This window comes from Protobothrops mucrosquamatus, unplaced genomic scaffold (assembly GCF_001527695.2).
Source record: "Protobothrops mucrosquamatus isolate PMUCROS unplaced genomic scaffold, P.Mucros_1.0 scaffold1826, whole genome shotgun sequence".
Lineage (NCBI taxonomy): Eukaryota > Metazoa > Chordata > Lepidosauria > Squamata > Viperidae > Protobothrops > Protobothrops mucrosquamatus.
Window position 1 is genome coordinate 143,975 of NW_015387960.1, and position 20,902 is coordinate 164,876.

Here is a 20,902-nt window from a genome sequence, read left to right on the forward strand (position 1 = left end):
AAGCATATTAGCTATTCATGACATTACAATATTCTACATACGATTGTTACAGTAATGGGTATATGCAGAATTGTGCCAAAATTCTTATTGTATGCAGCCTAGATTAAAAACTTTAATTGCAAGTTATTTATACACATGTCTTTCTGATTTCAGCTGATGCATAACAGCTCCAGTGAATTAATATCAGATAATCTTTGGTAGCAATTCTAAAATATATAACAGCAGGACTAAGCTGTGTCCTGAAAATAAGCAGCAATATTCACTTAAAAGGATTTGTGGGTAGTGCATGGAAAACCAATTAGAAAATCAATATAGATTTAATTTTTTAAAGACACAGAATTTCAGTGGGAGACAAAATGCTTCATCAAGCGATATGCACTTTATTGGCAGATTTGGCATTATTAATTAAAAGATACTCTTTTGCTGATAGTGGATTGCTGAAGTAATCAATAGTAATAAATTATTCCTATGGATTTTATCAAGTATTTAAACCACATTCCTTGCTTAATCCAATAGAAGCAAATGTTTTGTTAACTGTTGCCAAAGCAAATATTTTACAGATATATAATGCTATAGATAATATAGGAAAATTTAGGCACTTAGACCCACTGAAAAGACCTATATCTATAAGGTTTCTTATTTTAAAACTGAATCTTAACAGAAGGAAAATAATTTTATCAGAGAATGAAATCATTAGTTATCTTTTAGACAGTAACATTTAGGATTTTAAAAGAAACCTTCTGCTTATTCAAAATTATGAAAATATGTTTTTGTTTATTCCAAATACCCTAAAGGAATGATAAAATTTGAGGCTGTGTAAAAATTATAATTTTTAAAGAACCATGGAAAAGGCTTTCCTTTATTTGTAACCCAGTACTAGCTTCAATTCGATATATTATAAATATTTGATAAGAAAAACAAGGATTGCACCGTACTGTAGAAGCTAAAATTGGCAGACTACTTCCTCAATATCCTGTCAATGCTTCCCCTAATCTGATATATCAGTTGTGATTGACCAAGGAAGATTGTAATTTATCTCTTCTATAGTCACTTTTTCCCCTATGAAATTAATCTGAGATCACAACTGAATATATGGAAAAGTGAGATGCATAAGAGTCGATTCTCTCTGTTCTGTGGTGGAAGCAATATGAAAGATGGTGTTTTATTTTCTGATTTAATAAACTAACTCACCTGAAGAAATGCTTACTGTAAACAAATAATAATAATGTCTCCTTGAAGTTGAACTAGACTCCTAGTGACATATCCATGTAATTTGGAGGGGAATAATTAGTTAATAGCTTTCTTCTAAGATTTATTTTTACTTCCAACCTAGACGGCTAGCTAGCGATTTAAAGGTAATCTCCTATCCATGTACTAATCAGAAGTGACCCTAATTAGCTTCCATGTCAGTTTGGCCGCTATAAAAGACAATAAAGCAAAAGGAAGTCAATAATTTCCCAACCCAAGAATTTCAGATTTTGCTATTTCATAAGTTTTAACAACTGGGGGAAAAAATTTTTAACACTGACCTGCAGTTGCTCACCTTCTTTTGCCTACATGAAAAAAGCAGTAAGAATTAACCTTTCCACTTTTTAGTCTTTAAATCTAAGAAGTACATTTGCTACATCTTATCCACATCCATTATAGTTGAGTAGAACTTTTTATTTTATTATAGGTTCTATAACGAACAATACCTAGCTTCTTAGCTACATTCTGGGTCGCTGTTATTTAAAAAATACCTTGCAGTAAAAATGAATAGTACCTAGATGTATGTTAGAATAATAACAGGCTAGATGAAGCCTGTATAAAAACTGAAACAATCTTGTGTCTTAAGCACTAGTGCTCATGCTTTATGGCCCAAAGCAGTCAGGTATCATCAGTCCTATGGATGGTGTATTGGTTGCTGGTTTATTACTGTGCGCTGGTTATAACCTTGAAAGTCTCACGTAGCTTGAAGCCTGTAACCACTTGCTCCAAACACAGGCAGTCCTTGATTTATAACCGTTCATTCAGTGACCGTTCAAAGTTGCAATGGCCACTGAAAAAGGTTTTTCACACTTATGACTCATTTCAAACTTATGACCATAGGTTTTTCACATTTATGACCTTTACAGCACCCCCATGGTCACGTGATCAAAATTTGGATGCTTGGCAACTGGCCTCTATTTATGACTATTGCAGTGTCCCAAGGTCATGTGATCACCTTTTGCGACCATCTGACAAGCAAAGTCAATGGAGAAACCAGATTCACTTAACAACCATGTTACTAATTTAACAACTGCAATGGTTCACTTAACAATTGTGGCAAGAAAGACTGTCCACTCTCCCCTATCTTCCATGATACTTGAGGAAGGTCAGAGAGACAATGGTCAAAATTGCTATGGATAAAATCATGTTTTCGCTCTCCATAAGAGACTGCTTCTGTCCTCAGTGGATGACCATCTACCAGGGCTGAATTATGTAGCCTTGTGCACCCATATAAGGAGAGTCAGACTGATCAAAGATGTGTTGTAATGTTGTGATGCAAGCCCTATCCCTGTTCCATGCAATGTTGCATGCATGTCCCAAATGGCTGAAACTTGAGGGGGGGGTACACTATTTTTGTCATTGTGATTCAACAGCTTGTCCCAAAAATACTTTTCCAAAGGGCACTTGGACCTTCTTGGTTTTTTTCTCTGAAAACATTTTGCTTCTCATCCAAGAAGCTTCTTCAGTTTTGGGATGAGAATAAAACGTTTACAAAGGGAAAAAAAACAAAAACAAGAAAGCCCACTTGCCTTTTGGGAAAGCACCTTTGGGACAACCTTGACCTGGATGGTTGAGAATCTCTATAGATTCAACAGCTTTTTGCAGAGACCAGACTGAGCTATTCTGTGTTTTTTTAACAAGCTGTTGAATATATGTATATATTTAAAGCTGCGAATGTGTTGAGTAAGAAATGAGTAAGAAATGAAATTGAAATTATACACAATGTATACTATACATTTTTATGTTAAAAACTGAAAGAAAATTAAATAGAAATCATATAATTGTGCCCATTTGCAACATATGCCTAAACCATCGAACAGTGAATTATTAAGCACATAGAACTCAATCTTCCTGAAGCTATGCTACCCACTTCAGCTGAAGTGATTGGCAAAATGTGTGTGCTGATTTTTTTTTCAGCTGTTAATCAGATCGATTATCACACATCAGAAGTTCTGGTTATTTTACATTCATTTCTCTTTTTAACAAACTAGGAAGCAAGCACTCAAAACTGAGATTTCATGTTAATTATCAAAGTTTGCTTTCTGGTATTATAAAAACACAAAAGTCAAACTGACCTGTTCCTCTATATTCTTAGCATCAATTGTCTCATCCTGAACAATCTCAGCTGGAGCCTTGGTAAGATAAATTCTAGTTATATTTGCATAAAAGATGGAAATAAATCAAAGTTTTCCTATATTATCATGAATTAAAGAAAGGTAACTTTGTTCTGTTATTTTTTTTATAAAAACCCATTACTTTTTGCCCTTCGTTAGCAACCCTGAAGGCCACTTCTTATGAACAGCAAATGCAAATGACAAATGTCCTAAATGATTTTAATTGCTAAGATTATATTTGGTTTTAAAATGAAAAAAAGCTTTAAATCATAATCAGGATTTCTTTTTACATATCTAATATTATTCCCCATTGCTTTAAAAAACAAAACAAAAAAAAAACAAACCTGCACTTTTAAATTCCCAGGATCTGCATAAATCTCCTCATCCTGGATGATCTCAGCTGGAACCTTGGATAACATAAATTCCAATTCAATGTTATATAAATAAAAGTAAACAACATTCAGCTTTTTAAAACTACAGATTAGTGGGGGGGGGAAGTAGCCAGCTATTTTCCTTATTGAGGAATAAACTTTCTACGTAGCAAACCTATGACTCACTTCTTTTGATTAACAATATAAACACAAAAACTGTTGCAAATGTCACGATGTTTTTTTAACAAACTGACAAAAAAGGATTTATACCTGAGGTTTCATTTGAAATAAACAATACCGATTCAAATGCTGTGAAAACAATTAACAAAAACTAACCTGTTCTTTTCTAATTCCAGGATGCAAATATCTTTTCTAAATTTCACTTTCAGCTACAGCCTTGGTTAGAAATAAAGTCTATTTAAGACTTGCATACACACAATTCAGTAAAATGAAATTCATCCTATATTATTTTATCACAAATAAGGTAAAAAAAGACAAAACAGAGATTTATTTCCATTAAAAACACTGGAGTTTAAATTCCTTATATTACTCTCCAGTGTTGCAAAAACAGTAAGAAAACTAGTATGTTTTATTGTAATCCAGGATATGAATAAATTTTCTTGTTCTGGAAAACCTCAGCTATAGACTTTATTAGAATAAAATCCAGTTATGATCTGCAGAAAAAAACAAAATATAAGCTTTCTGGCATAACTTTCTCACAATCAGAAAATAAGCCACGTTCTATTCACCTTTTAAAAACTGATTTCTATACTTTGTACAAGCAAATCAAATATCCAGTTCTTACTAATGATTGTGTTTGGTCAGAAAAAAGTTTTTTTGTTCTAATTCTATCCCTCTAACAATGGAAAATCAAAATCCAAAAAACAGACAACCAGTAGAAATTTTTAAAAATGATTAGAAAATATATTGTCTGCTGCTGCCTCTTTGAAATAGAGGGCATAACCATACCTGGTCAGTAGAGGGCAGCAAAACTATGAACAACCCTCTTTGAAGATGGAATAGTTACATAGCATCTTTAGACTAGTAAGGAAAGTCATTCATCTGGAAATCATCTTAACTAAATAAGGCATGACTTTGAGTATTGTCTAATTACATAAGTCAGTGTTCAAGAGTCTTGAACTGGAACTAGGCCAACATTCCAATAGGTATTCAATAATGCCAAAAACAGAGATGAATCTACAAAATCAGAAACTTCTAAAAATTTTCACATCTGTAGTATTTTATTTCTGAAAATATAGCGTAGACTATTTTTTTGAGTATACATATTAATACTGGTGGCTGTATTTTTCCTTCATTTATTTTCACTTAAAAAGAACACTCCCTCATTCAAAAAAAAAAGTTGTCTGCTACTTAAAATCTGAAATGGAGAACTAGTTGGCAAGATGTTAGGTCCTTTACAGTTTACAGAAATGTTTTCACTTTCTTAGTAGTCCTGAAAGAAAAGCAAACATGGGCAGTTGGGAATCAAAGCTCTAATAAATTCTTTCAGGGAAAATCTATTTTAAACTTACCTGATCAATGGGTATTTCCACTTTAACATCTTTGTCTTCTTGAATCTCACGAGCCCCTTCAATTTCTGTCGGGGATTTATGAGCTATATAAACACTATGCCCTGAAAATAAATAATTAAAAAACCTGTTTATCTTACTCTATGGAACTACTAACATAAACATTCTACACACACATATCTATAGATGAAAACTACAACTGCATTGTTTTTGCTAAGCGTTATTTGTAGCTAACAGAATTTTGAGCAACAGTTGTCTAATAATAATAATTAGTATTGTTTACATTAAGAATCATCCTTATTAGTAAATGAATAAGCAAAAGGAGATATTATTCAGCTTTGCAAGTGTGAGTTGATAAATAATAGAAATAATTAAATTCCTAAATGTTTAGCCTTCTGCTACAAGCTGTTCAGCTTTATTTTATATGTGTGGGCTCAATTAGTATTTCAAAGGCAAATTGATCCAATATGAGCTGTGTAAACTCAAATGCACAAAAAGGGAACTACTGTAAGCCTTGAATTTTTGTAATTGTTTTCTAAAAACAAAGAACCAAAATGAGTATAATATAATGGCAACGAAAGTGCACACATTGGTGAAAGTGCATTTGTTCATTGCAATAAAAAGGCTCCTATTAGAAAAGTGCATACTGTCTTTTAAATGGTTATTATTTTTTTAATATTGCGATTATACTATAATATTAGTAGAATACAGTATTTTAGGGGGCATCATCGTACACTTTTAAGGACAAAAATACTTCAGCATTATCCACTTTGCTGCTCCATTACAACTACGTTTATTTTTGGGTGCCTTTAAATCTGAAGTGTGATTCCTGCAGTTCTCCTGGCAAGGTTTTTTTCAGAAGTGGTTTGCCACTGCCTCTTTCCCAGGTCTGAGAGAGACAGGGCCCAAAGCCACCCAGAACTCATGGTCTCCCAAATTCTAGCCTGATTCCCTTAACCAAATTGGCTCTCTTCATGTGGATCTACTGAGACATAAAGGGAATGAATGCATAAACAAAGTCATCTAGCATGTGATATACCAGTGTGAGAGTCACTGCCCCCTTAGTTTTCGTTATTAGTTGTATCACTTTTAGCTACAATAACTGCAACCAAATGTTCAGTCCCTCATATCACTAAGTAGGAATGTTAGCCAATTCTCCATGGCAAACTGCTTCATTTCAGTAGCATTTGAATGTTTCCTAGCGTGACCCATTTACTTCAGCGCCTGCTGTAACATTTGTGTGGTGTTTATCACTTGTTTATCACTTGTTTCATTTGTTTTTCTTTATCCATGTTCTTGGAGACTTACTTGTATGTTTGGGATCACTACCTTGTATGTTTGGGATCACTACCTCATGGTTTCCACTTCATTTAGGAGACAGAAGATCTAATAGTCTTCTGTAAAAATCCTCTAAAACAAACAGAATTCCCCTTCCTTTAAAATAAATGGCACATCCAGGTTCTGAAGCAGCAAAGTGTCCCTAAACTGTGACACTACCATCTCTATGTTTGACAGGTGGTATGAGATTCTTGTTATGAAATACCATCCTTGGTTTCTAACAGCCATAATCTCATGTAGCTTGAAAAGTTGCACTTTTGATTCATTCAATGTCCACTGAACATTCCTTCACAAGTCTGGAGAGTCATCCAGATATTTTTCTTCCAAACTTGAGATGAGCATTAATATTCTTTTATGAGCCATGACTTCTGTCTTGCTATTCTCCCATGAATTTCATGTTTGCTCAGTTTGTTTTGTTTTCTTGATGTTGGAGTCCTATAAACTTATTTTAACAAAGGTTAGAGAAACCTGTATGTCTCTAGATATTGTTCTGGAGTCCTTTATGACTTTCTGGACAATTTTATGATATGCTCTAGGGGGGAGATTTTGAAAAGATAGCTGTTCCCTATTGTTCCAAAACTTTTCATTTTAAAACCATGTCTCCAGCTATAGATTGGTGGATTCCAAAGCTTCATGTAAGATTTTGTAATTTCTTCCAGAGAGACAGATATCAATGTGATTGCTCTCGAGGTCTTCAGAAATTTCTTTTGAGGACGGCACAATGTGCCACTAAGAAAAATCAAAGTTTGTGTAAGATATATAGAGTAAAGCTGGATCAAATCAGCTGACAATTTACTGATATACTTGTTGGTCCTAATTAACTCTTTAACTACATCAACCAAATTGGAAGGAGAGGAATTAACTTTTTCACTCTAACAAATTACATGACAGATGACTATTTATTTAAAAAAATAAACGAATTTGAAACCTTTGGGTGATTTCTTCCCTCAAAATCCCTTTTCATGTGTAATTTTGATACAATCAGCAGCAGAGATATAAAAAATTCAGAAAATCCAGAAAAGAATATATACTTTTCCACGTAATTGTAGTTTAAACACAAATACATAATCATCAGATAGGGTTATCCCAGAGAAGAAATGAAAGCATTTTAAAATACAAACAATTCCAAAATATATCTGAAATTTTAATGTAATTCATCTTTGAATCTTAAAATGGATATTTTTCATTTGTCAACTTCCTGTTCCTAATCTGAGCTCTGAAGTAACTGAATAAGCAATTGACAAGTGAAATTTGGCAATGGGTTTTACTGCCAACTGTCAATGGCAAATGAAAAGGATCTGAAGGACTGTCTACCAATGTTGTGCAAAATATAAGAATTTTTTTGCTACACAATTCTTAAAGAGTGATTATATTACATATTTTGGGGATTAAAGTATAATTAAATCAACCTAGTCTGTAGCTCTAAGTAGCTGCTTAAGCTCTTCAAGAGGTGCCTATGCTAAGTGTAAATTTTGAGGCTTTTTCTTTGCACAACTGATTTTAAGGCAAATAATTTAAAGAGGAATGAACAAGAATTAATATTCTTGAAGAGCAAATTCTTCTGTTGAGCTTATAAAGCTAACTGTGAAGTAAAGTGTTTTAAAAAGAAATTTGCATTTGGAGACAATTGTTTTGCAATTACCGTCATATATAATTTAACCAAAATTGTTTGATGTAAGCACCAATTATGTTCATTTCTCAAGCACAAGAAGAATATACAAGTACAATTACAAAGGGCCTTTTCCCACTGCTGTCCATCCATCCCTTCAGAAAGAATATTGTGTGAAAGTTGTTGTTTTCACTGGCAGTCCCTATCTTGTATCTATTGTCTCTATTCCTAATCATTGCTGACATCTGACTTTTCTCCAAAGCAGTGTTTCTCAACTTCAGCAATGTTAAGGTGTGTGGACTTCAATTTGTTTATATTTTATTTATTTATAAATTTTATTGGTCACCCAGCTTACCATAAGGTAATTCTGGATGGCTTATAGACATAAAAAATATATTTGCATTAAACAAGAATAAATTAAAACCAAGATTAAAATCAAGGACATGTGGGGAGGGCCGAGGTGGAATGGGGAGAGGTGGAATCTGTTGTTACTTGATCAACTACCTCCACTGTGCTGTTCCCCCATTGAGGCCCCAGGCCAACCGGCAGAGGCAGGTCTTTAGGCCCTTATGAAAGGATAGGAGGGTTGGGGCCAACCTTACACGGGGGCAGGAGATGTTCCAGAGGGCAGAAGGAACAGCAGAGAAGGCCCTCCTTTTGGACCCTGCCAGCTGAAATAATCAGACTGATGGAACCCGTAGCATGCCTCCTCTGCCGGCCTGAGTGGGATGGGCCAATCCCAGTGGGGTGAGATGGTCCCTTAAGCAATCTGGATATATATCATAAAGGGCTTTAAAGGTGATCACCAACACCTTGAATTACACTCAGAAGCAGACCGGCAATCAATGCAGCTTGTGGAGCAGTGGTGTTATAAGAGCCATTCTTGCCCCCCCCAAAACTGCCTGTGCCACTGCACTCTGTACCAGTTGTAGCCTTCAAATGCTCTTCAAGGGTAGCCCCATGTTGAGCACATTACAATAGTCCACTCATGGGATGACTAGGAACTGAACGACTGAGCACAGGGAATCCTGATCCAGGAAAGGCCGCAACTAGCGCACAACACAAAGTTGTACAAAGGTTCTCCTTGCTGCGACAGCCACCTGCTCCTTGAGCAGGAGTCACAAGTCTAGGAGAACCTCCAAGTTGCAGACCAGATCTGACTGAGGCAGTGCCACCCCATCCAGAGTCAAAGATGACAAAGTCCCAGATTCTGGAGTTACAGGTACCGAAAGCCATTCGGTCTTGCCAAGGTTCAGTCAAAGTCTGTTTTCCCCCATCCAGGCTTCCACAGGCTCCAGGCACTGTGAGAGGGCAACTATAGCATCACTTGGGTCACCAAGAATAGAGATATAGAGTTGGGTGTCATCAGCATATTGTAGATACCACAACCTGTGGTGATGGATGATCTTGCCCAGTGATTTTATACAGATGTTGAAAAGGAGAGGAGCATACCACAAAATAGCACACCACAGCACACCACAAAATAGCAGCCAAGGGCTGGACTACTCTGGACCAATACCCAGAATTCCCCAGCCAACCATGCTGGCTTAGGGATTCGGTGAGCTGAGTCCACACAGCTTAAAGCTACTATAGTTGACAAACACTGCTCCAAAATAAAGATGACAAAGCTTAATAGATGTTATACATCTTCAAGCTGGAGTAAGGGGAAAAAACATGATTTTAATGCTAGTATAGTGAAAGATGACTTCACTCTGTCTTATTTATGGGATAGAAGTATGATTAACAAAACAGCATGGAGACACAGCAAAAAATGACACTGCCAAATCAAATCTGTGCCACAATTATGTGCAAGTAGGAAAAGACCCAATGTCATTCTGAAATCTTAGGCACCAGCTACATTATGTCATGTTACCATCATTGGGAGACACAGGTCTAGGAGCCTGTCTTTCTTGACTTGCTTTCTCAGGTTTGGCATAATAAACAGAGATCCTATCTCCTCCTCCTTGTCTTGATACTTCTATGGGAGTCACAATACGATCTCTTTGCTTAGGTGTTTCTATAGGAGGCTGCAACAGATACAACAAATCCCAAAATGATGGATTTATTTCTTTGGTGTTCAGAACTCTCTTTCTCCCTCTTTCTCTGCACTGGAGTGCCAGTGTGGTATAGAGCAGAGGTCCCCAACCTTTTGGGCACCAGGGATTAGTCCTGTGGAGAGAGGCTTTTCCGTGGACTGGAGCGTGCATAGTTTTGTGTGCTGCCTGCATCCTGCAGATGGGGCTTTGCTTGTTTGTGTGGCCCAGTTGCTGGCATGCCGCGGCCCGGTGCTGCTCCACGCACCGGGGATTGGGGACCCCTGGTATAGAGGTTATGGTATTGATTTGCAAGTGGGAAGACCCAGCATTAGTTCTCTCTTAGGCACAGAGATCCTGCCTTGGGTACAAAGCTAACTGGGTGACATTGGGCCAATCACTCTTGTCCTACAAAGGAGAAAAGGGCAAACCACTTCCAAAACCTTGCCAAGAAAACACAGGAAGTCAAGGCAATCGCCAAGAGTCAACACTGACCTGAAGGCAAAATAAGTAAAATAAAAAAATAAAATAAGTAAAAAGTAGAGTAAAAAGTAAAGTAAAACCAGCTCACGGTCCAGTGGTAACAAAGAGAAATAGACTGGAGAATCAGAACATATGGCACAGCTCTTTCCTTTGTTAGAAAGTATCCATTTCTAATGACCTTTTCTTCAGCAATTGTTCAAAGGTACAAGGGACTGAATGATTTTTATGCCCCGCCCTCAAACTTTGGGCTGTTAGTGTAACTCAGAGGTCACATGATTTCCAACCCCGTCTAAGGAGCTGCCACAAAGAAGAGAGGTCAATCTATTCTCCAAAGCACCTGAAGGCACAATAAGAAGCAACGGATGGAAACTAATCAAGGAGAGAACCAACCTAGAACTAAGGAGAAATTTCCTGACAGTGAGAACAATTAATTAGTGGAACAACTTGCTCCAGAGGTTGCAGGTGCTCCAACACTGGAAATTTTCAAGAAGAGAATGAACAACCATTTGTTTGAAATGGTATAGGGTTTCCTGCTTGAGCAAAGGGTTGGACTAGAAGACCCCCAAGGTCCCATTTCCCTTCCAATTCTGTTCTGTTCTGTTTCCCTGCACTCTGCAGCCCCTACTATCCTGCCTTCTACCAGCACCTAGCTTACTGCGGTAATGAGGAGGAGAGCCCAACACCCTGTATGCTGTACATATGATAACGAAGAAAGATAGGATGTTAGATCAGCAAAGTAAAACTAAGAGGGGACACAGAGTAAATCCTTAACTCTGTATCTAGACCCTACTGTCCATGGTAGTCAATTGGTCATATGATGTTGAAGAACTAGTGCCATTAGATTTGGACAAGCAGCCAATTCTAGGAATGATACTCTTCCTTGTATAAGCTGCACTTATATAACAAATTGGCTGCCAGTGAGTTGATATATTTGACTATTATATTTTGGGGATTTACCAAGATTTTGCTTTTTGTACTGCCTTAAGGGAAGAATAACATTTGTGCCGTGATGCTATGGTATTCTATTTTGCAATACATGATATGCAAAAATAGTAGAGTACTAACTAAAAATCATTTAGACTGAGAAGCTCCCCATATAAATTTAGCTCCATTAGACTTAGAGCTCAAGCAGTATTCAGAGTTAATGTTATATATGCACTGCATATTTCATAGTGTTTTAAAACAAACTCTTACCTGTTTCAAAGGGGGCTTTTCTGGAGTTTCTGGTGAATTCAAAAAATTCCTAAAATGCAAAGTACAATTTACCTAAATAATTATTTATAAATGTAACGGTAAATAATATTATTGTAATTATCTTTATTTAATGGAGTCAGAACTACCATTCAGATTCATAAATAACTTTCAGATTAGTTGGTCACAGAGTACAGTACTATAATCTCAGTTATGAGCATGAGAATATTTTTTTAAAGAAGTAGAAAAGTGAGAGAAAACCTTTCAGAGGATTTAAGAATTTGCAGTAGTATGTAATCTTTTATGAGCCTGGGATAAGGACAAAAAAAAATAAAGTCAGGATAAAAACTAAATTTGTTCAAATTTAGTTTAATTAAATTTAATTAATATAGTATAATTATTCATCATATTCCCTAGAGCAGGGGTGTTATCTCACCTGATTTTTTTTAAAGTTTCTTTTAATAAATACGCAAACTGGCATGCTGAGAAGTAAAATTATCATTTGCTAATCTCATGTTTACTACAGCTAAGTATTTCAGCCCCATAAAATTTTCAGTGAGAATCCATAAATTATTTTGTGGAATTAATTTATCTTATTGATATTTTATGTTTGTGCATGCCTAGGAATCCTATATACCTGAAAAATACTGAGCCAAACCAATTAAAATATTTTAGGCTGGATATACTTGTAATTTAGTCTTCCTAACAGATTTCTAACTACCTCATACAGCCTTATCTCCACCTCTCTTGATTTCAATTGATTAATGTGCACACATTTCTAGAGGCTATAAACTGACATTTAAAATTTGTATTTGTTTGGCTACTTTTATCAACTTCATTCTTCTTGGAAAAATATGATATGATGATACTGAGAAGCATGAAAATATTTGTATGATCACCAGCTTATAAAGAAATACCCACTCGCCACATTCTTTCCTCAAGTTACAAACGTCACTTGATATTCAAATGGTCACTTATATAAATTGCTATTTTCTTAAACAATTTCCACTATTTCCTAGTATTATCTGTATAGTGATGTTAAGGATCTAGAAGGAAACATGCTTGCATACTTTTTATCCTGTATTTTTTTTAGTGGGCAAATATTCTTCATCTGAAGAAAAGAAATTTTAGGATGACATTCAGGCAGTATCTAAACAACAAAGAATTTGTAGCATCATAAAAACAATACATTTACATTTCATGGGCTTTTACTTCATAGGGATCACCTTATTCAACTCCATATTTTATGGTGGTTTCCTATTGCAGGTACATTTTACCAACTGCAGCAGAGTTGCAAATGACAAATCTATGAATTTTTTCCCTCCAAAATAAATCAACTCTGCTGCACTGTTGTTGTTTTTTAAATTGTTGCCTGCTATGTAATCTCTTCTGCTTCTTATTACTTGCATTTCAAAGCTTAATAGGTGGGGGCATACTAAATATGGTATGTAGGGATAATAGGGAACAATTTGGGTAGTTTTTAGTTTTCTGCAAACGTCAAAGATTATGTACTGAAGGGGGGGAATTCATTGGTGGTTAAATCAGAGTGCTACAATGGTTTTCAAGTCTATTGCTTTTTAACTTACTCCCCAAAAAAGTGGGAAGAACAAGTGTGAAGAATAATTACATGAATGTACTGCATGATCTTCACTGAGGCAAAGAAACCCAGTTTGTGTTTCTCCTAAGTTTACTTTTGCAACGCTGCCACTTAGCAAAACAGGTTCTGTAAGGCAATAAACTGTATAATAACTGTTAACAAAAGAAAGAGCTCAAGGACTAACATGCCATCACCAAGCTCTGGAGAGTTCCTAATGCAGCTCTGTGAATCATAAAGACCATGATAAAGAATAGATGTTTTTGAACCTGAATCTCCAGCAATGAACTGAACTGAATGCACTGAAAATAGTTACTGTAGCTGTGAATCTCTGGCTAATTTTTAGTGGATTATAAAGTGTGTGTTTTTCTCACTAGATCTGAACACATTTGCTTTACTACAGCTTATCAAATCAAAATGATTTGATCTTGATCCTAGAAAGGAAGAATGCAGCAGGGATGGTTCAATCCCATGAGATAAAAACAGAGGGTTAAAAAAAAAAGAGAGACACCAGAAGAAATATTACAGAAAATATGATGAAAACAAGCCTTACTTAGTTTGAATTTCCACATTTTTAAAAGCTGCTCAATTCTATTTAGAGTATTCTCTCTATTGTAACCCAGTGGGTTCAATCTAGTTTTTTCATGGAGGACAAAGAATGTCTTAAAGATAATAGAAGGACTCCCTGCTACCCACTTAATAGAAATATATTCTTTAGAATACAATAGATATAGAGTGATGTTTTTTGATTTCCTTATAGTAATCATCTCCAAACCTATACATTGTGGAATGTATGAACATTAAAAATGGTTTACTGTACATTGTAGAATGGCAGGGGAATAATAAGTTACTTTATAATATTTTACATATCTCATTTATGGAACAAAATAATAAAATCAGTGACTAATATATTAATTAGAAGCATGCCTTCAATAATTAAAAAATAAAGGAACAGCAACCATGAGCTACATACCATTGTTTTAAAAAATATTTGAATGTTTAAACTCAATATTGTTGACATATTAACAATTAAGCTATCATATATTAAATAGGTACTTTATTATTCTAGCAAACTAATATTAAACAAATTAGAAGTAATAGAGACAAATGAGTGTATTTAAAAAGCTATGGGTTAAAGGAGGATTTAAACCTGCAAATCAACTTCATATTTTTCATTTCAAAAAAAAATAACTCCTGCAAAATACATGCAATCCAAATAATCATTAATCTTTATCTTAACTCTAGGAAAAATAAGGTTTTTGGTTTCAGCAACTAGCGACATAAGATCAGTTTAGATAAGACCACACTTACCGACGAATATTTTCTGGAACCTTAGGATGTTGCCAGTATGGCAAACGCTGAAATCTTTCTTTGCCACATGCAATATAAAATTGGTTATCTTCTAATTTATCAGGTCCATGTACAAGCTGACCATTTAAAGTAAACAATCTACAAAGGAGAGGAAATTAATATGGGTATAGATATACCTAAATGACATTATAAACTTTACTCACCGTGAAACATTTATTTTAATATTTTGAATTCTATCTTAGATATTCAAATATGTAAAACCAAAACAGAGAGAAGTACTGGTACAAGCAACAGTACAATAATGAAATTACTATAAAAGGAGAATTAAGATGACTATGAAAATATACAGAAACAATGAGCAATGGAGAGATAATTTTCTGGTTCTAATATTGAGAAAATTAGTAATCATTGCATTTAATTCCAAATTTTAGGCTGGGTAGAAAAAAGCAATACACATTAAAATACCTTTCAGTGTAAATGAGGATTAGATCTTTACTGCAAGTTACAGGCAAGTACAGAGTAAAAGAGCTTACCTGAAGCCTGCAGTTATATCCACTGGCAACGCTGCAAAGAAATGTGGTTACTTAAGTTGTAAGCCAAATCATGCACCCCGGATGCATGTAGAAATCTCATGTTCCTTTAGTTTGCATGCAGACTGACAGGAGTTTTTAAATATTCAAGAGTAAAAACAAATTGAACAATGGATTCTTCCAAACTATGGTTTACAGATCTGAAAGGGTCCTCAGAATAACAGAATAGTTATTCTAGTCCATGGGTCAGCAACCTGCGGCTCCGGAGCCGCATGTGGCTCTTTGAGCCTTCTCCTGCAGCTCCCAGCCTCCTCCACCATTTGCAGAGAGAGAAACAGAGACAGAGAGAGGCACTTGTGCTTCCCTTCTCTCTCTCTCTCTCTCTCTCTCTCTCTCGTGTGTGTGTGTGTGTAAAAAAGAGAGTGGCCTCACGCTGTTCTCGGACAAGCTGACAAGCTTATTGGATGGGGCTCCTGCCTTTGCTGCATCTCAGCAGGAAGCAGGTAGCAGCAGAAAGCAGAAAGCAGCAGCGCTCTCTCTCTCTCTCTGTCTCACTCACTGAGTGGGGGAAGAGGACTGGCAGACCAAGGGCAGGAGAGAGCCAGCCCAATAAGAATGTGTGTCAGCTTGTCAGAGAACAGCGTGAAGCCAGCTTGCCAGGTGAGCAGAAGGTCAGAGAGAGGGAGAGGGGGGGAGAGAGAGGGAGGGAGACAAAGAGAAGGAGGGAGAGGGGGGAGGGAACTCATGCACAGCAGCCTCTATTTCTTTTTAATTAAACTCTTCAATCAAGCCCCCCCTCACACATGCAGGTTTTGCGGCTCCCAGTGTTTTCTTTTCTCTGGGAAACGGGTCCAACTGGCTCTTTTGAGTGTTTAAGGTTGCTGACCCCTGTTCTAGTCCAATCCCCTGCTCAGGCAGGAAACCCTATACCATTTCAGACAAATGGCTGTCCAATCTCTTCTTTAAAACTTCCAGTGTTATAGCATCCACAAGGTCGTTCCATTGATTAATTGTTCTAACTGTCAGGAAATTTCTCCTGAGTTCTAGGTTGCTTCTCTCCTTATTTAGTTTCCATCTATTGTTTCTTGTCCTGCCCTCGAGTGCTTTGGAGAATAGCTTGACTCCCTCTTCTTTGTGGCAACCCCTGAGATACTGGAACACAGATGTCACCCCTAGTCCTTCTTTTCATTAAACTAGACATACTCAATTCCAGCAACCGTTCTTTACTATATATGTTTTAGCCTCTGCTCCCATAATCATCATTGTTGCTTTTCTCTGCATTCTAGAGTCCCAACATCTTTTTTACATCATGGCAACCAAAACTGGATGCAGTATTCCACGTATGGCCTTACCAAGGCATTGTAGAGTGGTATTAATACTTCATGTGATCTTGATTCTATCCTTCTGTTAATGCAGCCTAAGACTGCATTGGCTTTTTTGGCAGCTGCAGCACACTGCTGGCTCATATTTAAATAATTGTCCATTAGGACTCCAAGATCCTCACAATTACTACAATTGAACCATTGATAGGTACCACCTATCCTATAGCTGTACATTTGGTTTTTCTTGCCTAAATGTAGAACCTTACTTTTTCTTTCTTCCTTTGTCAACAATAACCACAGCTTGAAGTTTTAACTCAACAATACAAGTTTCACTATAAAGCGTGTTTACTTTGTAAGTCCTAAATTAAAGTATAGTTTAGAAGAGAGGGGATTCCCAGCAATGGATGTCAGTTATTTGGCTCTCTGGAAAACAGCAATCTGAGCAAAAAACGAAAATTTAAGAAATGTGGTATTTGTACTAGGGCAGTTAGCCACCACTAGTACCAACAATAGGGTATAAAAATTATTGTCCTCATATCCTAATAGAGTGTTTAGTATTTAGCCACTCTGCAAAGCATTTTTATACATTTGATTCAGCAGCAAGGTTCTTCTGAAGTATTAATGCCTTTGGTGGTAGAGAATAGGGCTTCAAAATCAATTCAAAACTACTTCAGAACTTGTGTAAGCACAAGCACAGATTGTGTGCAAGCCTGAGAAAAAGATAATTCTGTTTTAAGAGTTTCATTAATCATGCAACTTTATCTTTCTTTTTAAGCTCATATGGAAGCCTGCAAAAAAGTAGATCACTTTAATGAATAACAGACTGACAGCACTGTCTTTAATATCTGCAAACTAATATTTTGATTATTACAGTTGCCTTGAAGTTCTAATCTAACTGTACTTTTAGGAAGGGCAAAAATTAATATGTTAAGTCCACTCTTATAAAAAGGTTACTATTTATTTATTATTATTTTTGTTGTTATTGTTATTGTTGTTGTTGTTGTTATTATTATTATTATTATTATTATCATCATCATCATCATCATCATCATATGGCATCAGCGGTCATGCAATCCCTGATATACAAATTTACTTTAAATAAAGCATCAGCATACATATGCATATAAAAGATATGTGGACAATATAGGAGATAAAATGTTAAATTAAGATAAAACCATAATAAAACTAACATAATATGGAGCCATAAAATTCCAATGGGATAGATGTTATAATTCGATATCTAAGGAAGCTAACCATCTAACTGCTTTTGGTGTGATTGCTAACCATCTAACTGCTTTTGGTGTGGTGCTTTGAAATTTCCCAAGGAGGCATTTTTGAGCTATATGTGTTATAGTTTGTTCCGGTGCAGCAGTCATATTGTGGGTTCTCGGCCATTCCCCACTTAAAGAGTTTTGCCTTAGTTCTGGCATAGTCTGTCCTGATTGTATTCAAGCGGCTCCATATTTGGGGGGGGGGAATGCATTCTTGGAAGTGGTTTTGTTGGATCTGTGTGATCTGTTTTGTTATAGTTATTAAAAGTTGCCTATCTTAATCGCTGTTCTTCATTCTTCTTATAGAAGATTACTATAAAATGATCTTACCTTTGAATACCCCCACAGCGAGGAACTACTTTTTCATTTACAAGTGCAAGGACACCATTCCAATTATTTAGTGTAAATCTAGGTATAAGGATTTTCATGGGTGGTATCAAGATATCTCCATTTGTGAAAACACTGTCAAAAACAAACATATATAAACCTAATTTTAATAAGACACATTAGCAAATCACATTGATGATATTTCATTAAGGATCCACCCAGATTCAGCAATAAATTTTAAATCTTAATTTACTGAATAAATTCTAAACTTCTTAGGTTAATGTTCATATTTCAAAAATATAAATGTCTAGTTGAAGAACTCAAGAAAGATTTAATTATTTTCTCTCTATACCAACTGAAGATGCCTTCAACAATTCCCAGAGGAAATAAAGTACACTCCTTTTAAAAAGCTAATAAAATCAATTGATTTTTCTAACTGAGGCCTTTATTAGAAAATGTTTCTTCCTCAACCTGTAATGATATATAGAATTATTATGGGACTATAGTATACCGATCCAGATATTGTTAAAATGAAATCAATGGGACTTACAGTATGCTTCTAAGCCACTATGTTTAAGATGTAGATACAAAAATCTTTGTTTAAAATGAGTGAATTTGGATAATTTATCAGATAGATAAGATAGATAGATAGATAGATAGATAGATAGATAGATAGATAGATAGATAGATAGATAGATAGATAGATAGATAGATAGATAGATAGATAGATAGATGAGAGAGAGAGAGATGATAAATATATATAAGTATAGATCTTCCATTCCTCCACTTTTTCTTTTCAAGCATACGTGAAGGGAATTTCTAACAAGCTTTGCTATCGGTATGCAAAGGATTATTCTCAATACTGCTGTTAACTCCCTTAAACATTTTATTTAAGTGTGTATCTGTTCCATTACATGAAAAATGTAAAATACATCTAACCTCAAGGTTTAAAGAATACTTTGATACCAATGTACTATATAGCTCTGGAAAATTCATCTACTTTTCAGTTTCACATCCTACTTCTTTATCTATAACAATATATCATTCAAACTATTTGCAGCAATTGTAGACTGTTGCTTTAAGTATTATTAAAACTGTTGCATATTATCTAAGAAAAACATTCCAATATCGTTCTTAGTACAGCAACATACCAAAATTACAATGTATTCACTAACCATCTAAACCAATTATGTAAATCTGGTTTCAGGCCAAATATTTGTGTCCAACTGATTCTTTAAAACAGGATTCTAAAGCAATGGAAGTTGCATTTATAAGATATTTGGGGCCATCTAGTGGAACTCTCATTTTATACATATTAAAGTTTCTTTGTTGAAATAAATTTTAGTGGCACTTATACAGTATAATACATTTAAGGAAAGATCCATCTCCAATCATAATAAAGGCATAGTCAAGCCCATTTGTAAACATTGTTTTCTTTTTTATATATCCCAGATGTCTGAAAAAGTAAGATTGATATTAGTGCTAACTTTATCAACGTAGCATCATTCTTGTGATTCCAGGAAAGTGAGATGGATAAATTACTCAAAAGTCAGTACTGAAAACATGAGTTCCTCAGGATCTTCTATAGAAAAAAGAATTTGTTGTCTGCTAAAGTGGCCCAGTTGGAGTCAAGATCTTGTTGCACCAAAAAACAAGAAAAATTACTATCTGCATGCTCCTGCATAAACCAAACTGACCTCTTTTATTTGCTTGCAAGCCTTTTGCCCATCAGATAAACAAATATGCCTGGAAGATACCAGATTGGAGAAAACTGACTTATGATTTTTTTGTTTGATCCCACACCTGCTCCAAAGGGTCCAGAGCAGCATGCAAAATTGTCTTCCCCTATGCCCAGAAAAGCCCTGTGAGGCAAGTAAGAAAGAAGCACAATTAGGCCCAAACTTACTTCTTTGATTGTTGTGAGCTACCCAGAGTCATTTTAGAGTCCGGTGGCCCAAAAGTTTAAAAAGTTATTATGGTTGGTCATATAGTCATCCAGATGTTTATAATGAATTTGGCACTTTTATCCATCTTATTGTTCTATATTGAACAGGGATTTGAATTCTAGCTCAACCCTCAAGCCATCTTCATATATGCTTTTTCAGTTGGACATAAACGGCAATGTAAGAACTCTTACAAACTTACAGTCTTAACAAATTCAAAAGTAAATACTCACTGAATATTTCTTGGTTTATTATAAATTGATTGCCACCTGGAAGGAACTTTTATATTACTATGGACTACTGGTCGAATCTGCAAGAGACAGAAAGACTCCAGAATCTTAAAAGCCAGCTCATGTTTGACCCACACATCTGTAGACAGGGCCAGATTTGAAATCCAAGTGCTTTTCTAATTATTCAAATTCTGACCAGAATGTATTGCAAAAAAACATTCCCTTAGAATTTAAGAAATCTTATCCAAGAATTTATTTTGATTATCCAGACTGAATGACACTCATAGTTCTTACACATAAAGGTCCCTGTCTTGTTGTTTTACAAATTGCAATTATCTTCCATTTTTAAAACATTCTTTTCCATTGGAAACCAGGGTTCCATTCTTGCTATTACTGGCAGCAGTGATTAGATGAAGACAGAATTGGGGTGGAAGGGGGAACGCTGCTAAGAAAAAAAG

General features: G+C 35.5%; 1 protein-coding gene across 1 annotated transcript in view; it reads right to left on the reverse strand.

The window, feature by feature from the left end:
* DCDC2C (doublecortin domain containing 2C) overlaps window positions 1–20,902 on the reverse strand; it is a 38,451-nt gene that overhangs the window by 12,107 nt on the left and 5,442 nt on the right. Inside the window, exons 3-11 of the mRNA XM_015823290.1 lie at window positions 20,448–20,524; window positions 18,275–18,406; window positions 14,822–14,959; window positions 11,920–11,968; window positions 10,083–10,236; window positions 5,266–5,366; window positions 3,707–3,769; window positions 3,324–3,380; window positions 1,530–1,553 (exon numbers count right to left, since the gene is read on the reverse strand). Coding sequence (XP_015678776.1) covers window positions 1,530–1,553; window positions 3,324–3,380; window positions 3,707–3,769; window positions 5,266–5,366; window positions 10,083–10,236; window positions 11,920–11,968; window positions 14,822–14,959; window positions 18,275–18,406; window positions 20,448–20,524 — 795 coding nt within the window. The remainder of the gene's footprint in view (window positions 1–1,529; window positions 1,554–3,323; window positions 3,381–3,706; window positions 3,770–5,265; window positions 5,367–10,082; window positions 10,237–11,919; window positions 11,969–14,821; window positions 14,960–18,274; window positions 18,407–20,447; window positions 20,525–20,902) is intronic.